This window comes from Frankliniella occidentalis, unplaced genomic scaffold (assembly GCF_000697945.3).
Source record: "Frankliniella occidentalis isolate FOCC.00 unplaced genomic scaffold, Focc_3.1 Scaffold20, whole genome shotgun sequence".
Taxonomy (NCBI): Eukaryota; Metazoa; Arthropoda; class Insecta; order Thysanoptera; family Thripidae; genus Frankliniella; species Frankliniella occidentalis.
The window spans coordinates 141,643-149,615 of NW_026267150.1; the positions used below are offsets into that span (position 1 = coordinate 141,643).

The 7,973-nt window shown below is 50.3% G+C and overlaps 1 protein-coding gene across 2 annotated transcripts in view; it reads left to right on the top strand.

The window, feature by feature from the left end:
* Nucleotides 1-3,657: 3,657 nt before the first annotated feature.
* Nucleotides 3,658-7,973, top strand: part of LOC113206127 (spondin-1-like) — a 32,954-nt gene continuing 28,638 nt past the window's right edge. The window contains exons 1-2 of one of the 2 annotated variants that reach the window (XM_052264530.1): nucleotides 3,658-3,764; nucleotides 4,365-4,567. In XM_052264530.1, the coding sequence (XP_052120490.1) occupies nucleotides 4,366-4,567 (202 nt within the window). In that variant the 5' untranslated portion in view covers nucleotides 3,658-3,764; nucleotide 4,365. Of the gene's footprint in view, nucleotides 3,866-4,364; nucleotides 4,568-7,973 lie in introns of both variants that reach the window. The other variant, XM_052264529.1, reaches the window with a different exon arrangement.

Sequence of the window (7,973 nt, forward strand, 5' to 3'; positions counted from 1 at the left end):
AGGGGGAAAGAGACCTCAGACTGACTCGGCATCACTCTTTTCTCTGTCTTCTTTGTCTTCTTTCGTCTTCATTTTGTCTTAAATACACGCGTTTTTAAGACGATCTGAAGACGAAAGAAAGTAAAAACCGATGTCCATCGAGTCTTTTTCTCGTCTTATCTTTGACTTCTCAAAAAGACGAAACTAAGCTAGAAAATAAGGTTTTAAGGTAAAGTATTCCATACGGGCCCTTGCGCTTACAAGTTTGTCATAAACATCGTGTTTAGCACTGTACCTAATTCCAGACATTGGACTTGGTAAGACGAATAAAGACACTTCTAGTATAGTATCGCACCGGGGACAGTGTAGGTGTAGCGTGTACACCCGGGGCGTGTAGTTACGATGGTTGAAGGGTGTAAGAAAGGAAGTACAAAGAATTACAGTTCTTAGGGCCGACCACCAAGTACTCACTATTTGCTGGAGATGTGTCCGAGCCGGAAGCCTATGCGCGTCTGACGTGTCGTGCGGGCGATCGAGCCGTCCCGGGCTGGATCGGGTAGCACCCCGCGCTGTCGCGAATGCAGCGCGGGTGCTTTCCAGCAGGCGCTGGTTCTGACGCTAGTTCCTCCTCGTGAGCGCGAGAATTTAAAAGTCTACGCATGTCTAACACTTCTCTTAAGCACAATGTTCTTGAAACTTCTAAAGCACTGGCAAATCGAGAAGCTTATTTTCTGGGTGCACCACGAAAAGTTGCGGTGCTCACTTAGAGGGCGCAGCGCAGCGTGACCGTGACATGTGACCATGGCCGAGATGGGGCCTGCAGGCCATGGCTCGGGCGGGGCGGGGCGCCTGGTCTGCGGGGCCGCGGGGCGGCGGGCCCTGCCCCGACCGTCTAGCTAGCGGCTGCCTCGTTGTATTGCCTCTGAAGGCCCAGATGACTCACCAAAATATGTTTCTTATTAAATGCATAATGCATCCCCCCGTCGAGAGTGAAAGAAAACGTCGGGCGCGTTAAGGGATGGGAGAGGGGGTGACCAACTCCCGTACAAACAACTTGCTCTACACCAGCCCCCTCTCGACTGACCCCTTACATCGCACCTGGAACTTATAATTTTTAGATAAAAGAACTGTCTTGAGGTTGTCGTCGTACCTCAAGAATTTCCTTTAGATAGCAGCTCATAGCATTTTAAAACCTAACCACTCAGCAAATCTGTGAACCCTGCTTAAAAACAAATTCCGATGTTCTGCACATGCACACTTCTCTGACAAAACGATCTTGTTTAGCGAAACCTTTTCATAGAGCCCATAATAAAAGCCTTAATTGGGCAGAAAATAATTATGCAAAAATCTTTTGGGACGAGGACGCACTGACTTTCCGGTCAGGTAGAGTGTGGAGCGTGGAAGTCGGCGCTGCTGGATGTGGAGGGGGATGTGATTGAATTCGGAGGAGAAACGAAGAAACGAAGCCCCCTTGCGACACGCATTTGCGATTCGGAGATCCTGATTTATGGCAGCAGCAGGTCCTCAGCTCACCTCGATTTCATCTCCACCCCGCCTCCCCCCTCGTGTTGCCTTAAGGCGGCCGTTTGCAGGCGCCAGCCGCACCGCAAGTGGGCGGGGAAGGGCCACCAGTGGCGCCACCAGTGCGCCCCGCCCTGTGCAGCAGGTGGAGCGTGGAAATGGAGACTGTGTAAGGCGCGGTATTATATTTACTGCGGAGGGGGCGGCGGCGGCTTTCTTGTAGGGAATGTGTGTAGGTACACTCTCGCAGGGTGTTCTACATCAGAACGAAAACGGTGCGGCATTGTGTACCAGTACAAACCAGGGCGAGTGGCCAAATTAATGTCGTAGTACATCAAAACATGTTACACTTTACACCTGTATAACATTAGTATTGCGCTCTTCGAGCGTTGTAAAGGCAATGTTTCAGTTTTCTCGCTCGGAGCAGCCACACAGCGCGGGAGAACAAACAACCACTTTTGGTCCGCACGATGCATGCCGCCAGTCGACAGTCCGCCCGGCTTGGCGGCCACTCTCGCTCCAGCCCCGGGCCCGCGCCCTGTATTTGCCTAATTTCTCTCCGCCACTGTCAGAATCCCGCTGTGCACCAGCGGTTAATTTTATTGCTGTCCTTCACAAACTCTTGGCCATTTAGAGGCTGTATTATTTATATTGTGGACCCCCGGAACGGGGCAGAGACAGATTAAATCACCTTCCGCTCGCCCGGTCCGTGCGCCGGATCACCCAGAAAAGCAGTTCTTTGGCGTAAAGAATTTTTATTTACCTTAACGAAATCAAACAAACGTTTTTCGTTAGGATGACGAAAATTTTTATTGAAACCAACGAAATTTTGTCAAATCAGAAAAGACGTTTTCGTCAAATTAAAAACAAATCGTTCAGCAAACGATTTGTTTTTTAGTTTTTACAACTAAAATGTCATTGGTTTGAGCAGCGTCAAAATTTTGTTGTTAAAAAGATGGTTTTCTGGGTGTATCGCGCTGACGGGTGTGATGAAACTGAACCTAAGGAGCATGTAGAAATTCCCCGAGAAATTCTAAAAGCTGTTTCGAAAAGTTACATTTTTGTGCTTTATTTATTTCTTGATTTACTTCTCAATTATGCTTTACTCGGCCTTCGACCGGAGAAAGTAGGCGAACCCGCCCCGCCCCGCATACACCGACGTCTTCTCTGTCACACCCGGTACAGTGCGCTCTGTTGCATTTTTCAGAGTACATGACTGGTTCGCAGTTGCCCGCCTTCCCGCAGCGCAGCAGCTCTGCACGGCCAGCTGTCTGTCTAGCCCGCTTGTTAGAGCCGACACCCGCGTGCAACCGTCAGAGCAACATGTCGATTACACCACAGAAAATGCGCAGTTCCGTTCATTTTATTGGACCACTGGTGGGCTAGCAGCAGCTCATACCTTTGTTATTCGAGGAAGGCGGACACAGACGAAATGTTTGCTGCTCTGTTCGTTCGTGAAATTGTAGGGGTGGGGCAGTCGAGCACACAGTTGAAACGACCTCGCAATGCAAAATGCCAAATCCTTTGCAACTCCGTTGCAATTTGTAGTCACAAAAGCAAATGCTTTGCAATTGCGAAGGACTTTGGCATTTTGATTTGCAACTGTGCAGATGTTATTGATGGGTCTGCAAGGAAGTTCGTAGATTCTAGGAACAAACCACAGAGGAAGCCCAAGGAAGAATCTATATCGGGAATGATTTGAGATAACAAGATTTAAGATTCAGGCGTTTTCTTGCTTTCCCTTGAGGGGTGTTCCTGCTCGGCGTGGTCCCACCCCGTGCTAGTTTAGTCTACTAGGCAGAGGGGAGGCGAAAGTACTGAACGTGCCTACTTCACGTTTCTTGCCGCCCTTCACCCTTCACCCTTCTCCCACCTCCCCCTGCTTTGCTCTTCTTTTTTAGCATACATTTGAGTGACACACGAGCGTACGGCACGCATCAAATTCGGCGCCCCTCCACCAGAAGCAGCGCGCGCGCGCTGTTCACGCGTCCCGGCTGCGACTGGTGCGGTTATTATCGCCGGGCCCTCTGCCTCCCTCCCGCGGGCCTCCCTCCATCGACTACTTGTTTGAGGAGGGCAAATTGGACGGCGGCGGGCCCGGGTGGGTCGCGCGGGTGGGTCCCGGGTATATGGGCCCCCTGGTATGGGTCCCCACGCGCCGAGGAGGGGCCAGCAGGGGGCCGCAGCAGCAGAGCGGGAGAGAGCGGGAGAGAGGCGGAGCGCGCAGCGCTCAGTGCTGGGGCTCAGTGTTTGTTACGAGGAAGGTGAGAGCGTGAGCGTAAGCGGGAACCGAGCAAGTCCGCGAGAGCTTGAAACCAGAGTAGCGGCAGTGCATTAGCGTTAAGTGATCATTACGAGGAATAAGGTGAGAGTGAGAGCGTGGGTGGGGACGGAGAACGGAGCACCAGGAGCGTGAAAACTGTTCAGTTTACTGGCTAACCGCAATGATGGCGCGCGGCTTCATATAGCAGCTCGCTGCACCGCCGCTGGAGCGGCTGGCGGGGCCCGACAGGTGTGGGGCGCCCGGGAGGTGGGCAGCCGCCCGGCCGCGACGCAGGGCTGTTCCCGCGCGGCCTACCTCGAAGGCGCTCCCGCTCCAGCAGCCGAGCCGTCGGGCGGAGCACCGCCGCGTCTTCTCGCAAAGACGACACAAACAAACTTCTTGCATTGAAAAACGAATGCACAGTAGACTTTATTGTAAAGATTTGAGCAAAATTTCATAAACTTAGCCCTTCTTTTGTTGTAAACATCGCAAAATATCGGAATGAAATAAATTTTTAAAAACGAAAAGTTAGAACAGTGCGCTGTTAGCAGCAAACATTGTCTCTCGTCAAATGTAATTTGTTTTTGTTTTTGTTTTCCAGAATGCGGGTGCCCGGACCGGCGGCGCTGTGGGAGCGGGCGCCGCTGCTAGTGTCGCTGCTGCTGCTGCGGCTGGTGGTGCCGCGGTGCGGGGCGACACCTCGCTGCGGCGCGCCCACCGACAACACCCTCCCCTCCAACAACCGATTCGCCGTCCTGCTGAGCGGCGGGCCCACGACCTACGTACCGTCGCAGACCTACCGAGGTACGATCGCCGAAGAGGGGGGGAGTCCTCGTCCCTACCCCCTCGCCTCGCCCCTCTTCAGCCCGCGGCCTCGCCCTTCCCCTTTGGCCCTTCTTTCGAAACAACGACGCGGGCGCTTTTACAGCAGCAGTGAAGGATGCCGTTGCAGACAAGCTCACTATTTCTAGCGCCCCTGCTCACCCCTCCCCCCCTGCGTCTGGCTCTGTTATTCCACCGAGTTCGTTGCGTGGTGGAGCCTCCAAATGCGGGGGAGGGCAGCAGACAACTTGTGGGGGCGGCGTGAACCGAACCGCAATGTTGTGTTGTGTGTTCAGGACCGCGTGTCGAAATAGAATGGACCGCATCGGCACACTGTCAGCAAAAAGTGCACACAATAAATGCTAGAGTAAGATATCCTGCTCTCATAGGAAAGCGAGATCAGTGACCCCAAAACTCTGGCTATCTTCAAAGCAAGCTGGTATTTATCAATCTATTTGAGTAGTAATTTTACGCTCCACACCCAATGTGAATGAGGTTCCTAACTACAATGCCGCGAGCAGGTAAGTGAAATCTCACGGTATAAACAATGTTCGATTTTTTTAAAGAAAGGGGAAAAACTTTGAGCCAGGAATCGCCATTTTCTGAAAATAATTCAGATTTTGAGGAAATCTCCTCAAAAAATGTGGATTGCGCCAATTTTTGAGAATACGTCAAAATCTGAGAGTTTCTCAAATACACTGTTAAAAATAACTGTCACCTAACGACTTACTGCCTGACTGACACTCCTGTAATGTAACAGAAATGTTGTTTTCATTTGAACACTCTCGGAACTTGTGATATTCGGCCCATAGTGGCCCACAACAAAAACTACTACGTAAGTATTACTTTGCTGTACATTTACAAGAAAAGAGAAGTTAATTTTGTTAGCAGCACATTTCGTCCCAAAACAGGACACTCGTATTATTACATTTTTTTTACAGGAGCAAAACAAAGTAACTGCTTTTGGTCGGAAACTTTGTTTCCGACATTTTCATTAACGCTGCTTTTTCACAGTAAGGCCTATAAAAATACAGTATATGCTGCTAACAAAATTAATCACATTTCAGCTGTAAATTTACAGCAATTTTTTTAACAGTGTATGCCCTTTTCCTCATAAAAGTACAGTCATTTTTACCGTGTTACGGTCGATTACGATGGACTTACTATCATTTTTAATAAATAACCTACGTAAGCAGCAATACGTGATCAACTTCAAGTTGACACTTACAAGTGGTCAATAGGCCTACGTTTGTTTGCGCACTCTCACTAGTAAAACGGGTGCGCAAAACCAAAATATGCACACCATCGTGTGAGTTATGATTTTTTGCACATAACACGATGTTTAACTTAGTTTCTCACTTGAGTTGTGTGCAAATTTTAGATGTTTTGGAAACGTTTAAATTCTGCACACTTGGGCACACACAGTTCTTTGCTATTCAATAGGAACGATATGGTGTGCAGCTGCTATAGTTTTCGGAAGTGTCAACAGTTTAAACACAAATTGACGTATAACCTTGTTAGACACCACAATGTGTCCAGAAAATGCACACTTGAGCTTCAACACCATAATTTACAGGCAAAATTAAACACTTCGTTTTATTAGTGTTTCGCATTGCCCAATTAAACTCAAGAAAGTCGACTTGTAAGTGTTCAACAGCAAAATCACACATAGTGTAAGTTGGTGTCCCATCTGATACTGATAAGTCTCTTTTCAGAGCCGTCAAAGTTCGAGAAACCCAATAGATAACTGATTCTCGTTTAGGATGAAGTGCATGGCTAGGCGCCTGGCTAGAATCACAGACGAGAAAGATGGTGATGGGAAGGGGGGAGGGGGAAGGGTCACCCCGCCGTTCACCCCACCAGCGGATATGTGCCCCGTCTCACTCGCACACCCGCGCACCGCACGCGGCGGGCGACTAACGTTACGTAAGGGAATCGATACAGCAGAGAGCGGGAACAGAGGAGACAGAGAGCGACAGACAGACAGACACACAGACAGACATACACACAGACAGACAGACAGACAGACAGACAGACAGACAGACAGACACACAGACATATAGACAGATGAACTAACTAAAGGGATTATCGTTACTGGCACAATACTGTATCTGAACTCAGTTATGCACACAAAAGTCCGGTGCTAGTAACAAATAATTGTCCTTATAAACGATTAGAGTGCAGACAGAAATGGTTCCGGCAATTCTGGGTGGGCAAAGTGGCAACTCCGGATTTAGAAAATAAAAGGTCTGAGTTGACTATGGTGCATGGTAGCGAAATGCCGCTGAACGCCCTTTACGCTTACCATCCAACAGTTGAGTGAAACAAATAAAATGTACTGCTTGAAAGATGTCGCTCTAAGGACGTCGCGAGAAAAAGACGAAACTCGTCCAAGACGATGGCAGTCCTAATTTCCTGTTGCCGGAGACTCGCGGCCTGAGACGCGCCCCTGCTGCCGCGGCACAACAGGCTGTCGGCTGGACAGGCGGGGGTGAGGGAGGGGGAGGGGGCGCACACTGGCGGGCGCACCCAAACAACTTTTCTGGTTTGTGAGTTTCCCTCGTGGGAAACACGACCCGTGTCTAGAGCAGCAAGGCATCCGCGCCGGGATCCACCAGGCCGAGCCCAGCCACAGTGCCGCCGCCCCCCTACCCCGCCACGCCGCGCGGACATTCCATTTAACAAACCCGGACCAAGCCAGAAGAATCTGGGGAAAACTTTCAACTGGATTGCTCAAGTCGAAGGGACGGCGCGGGATAGGGGGGTGGGGAGGGGGAGAGGGGGTAGGATCTGGGTGAGCGGAGCAGAGGAGGGGGTGGGGGCACCAAGGAAGGAAGGAGAGAGATGGACAGTTTGGCGCTAGAATGGGGAGGACAGGAGGGGAAGCAGAGGGGTGCGGCGTCGCGTCGGCTCGCCTCAGCCAAGGAGCGGTGAACTGAATGTTTGTGGAATGAAGCGGGGATGCAAAGAGGATGCAAATTGTGCAGAGGAGGCATCTGGTGTGCGGGAGGAGGTGGGGACGGGTGGAGGGGGGAGCACGCCGTCACTCTGGAGGGAGGCGGCGCGTGCTCGGTAATGTAAAGACAATGCAATCAAATGTCATCGCCGCCTCCGCTTTAAGGGGGGTAATAGACACAAACTGCCGAGGCTGCGAAAAAATCCGTCCATTTAGGAAAATTACCAGGAAAATGCGTGTATTATTATCCGTTATAGTAATAAAAAGGATATCTTCAAAATTCGACGATTGACTGTCCGATATCTGGCAGGTAAAGTTTGGTTTTGTATTACTGTTTTTTGTGCGTTTTTGTGTAAATGATTTTTGCACCGGACACCTAAGTGTGCGAATGTCGCACACTTGTATGTGTGTGAATGACATTCGCAACACAAG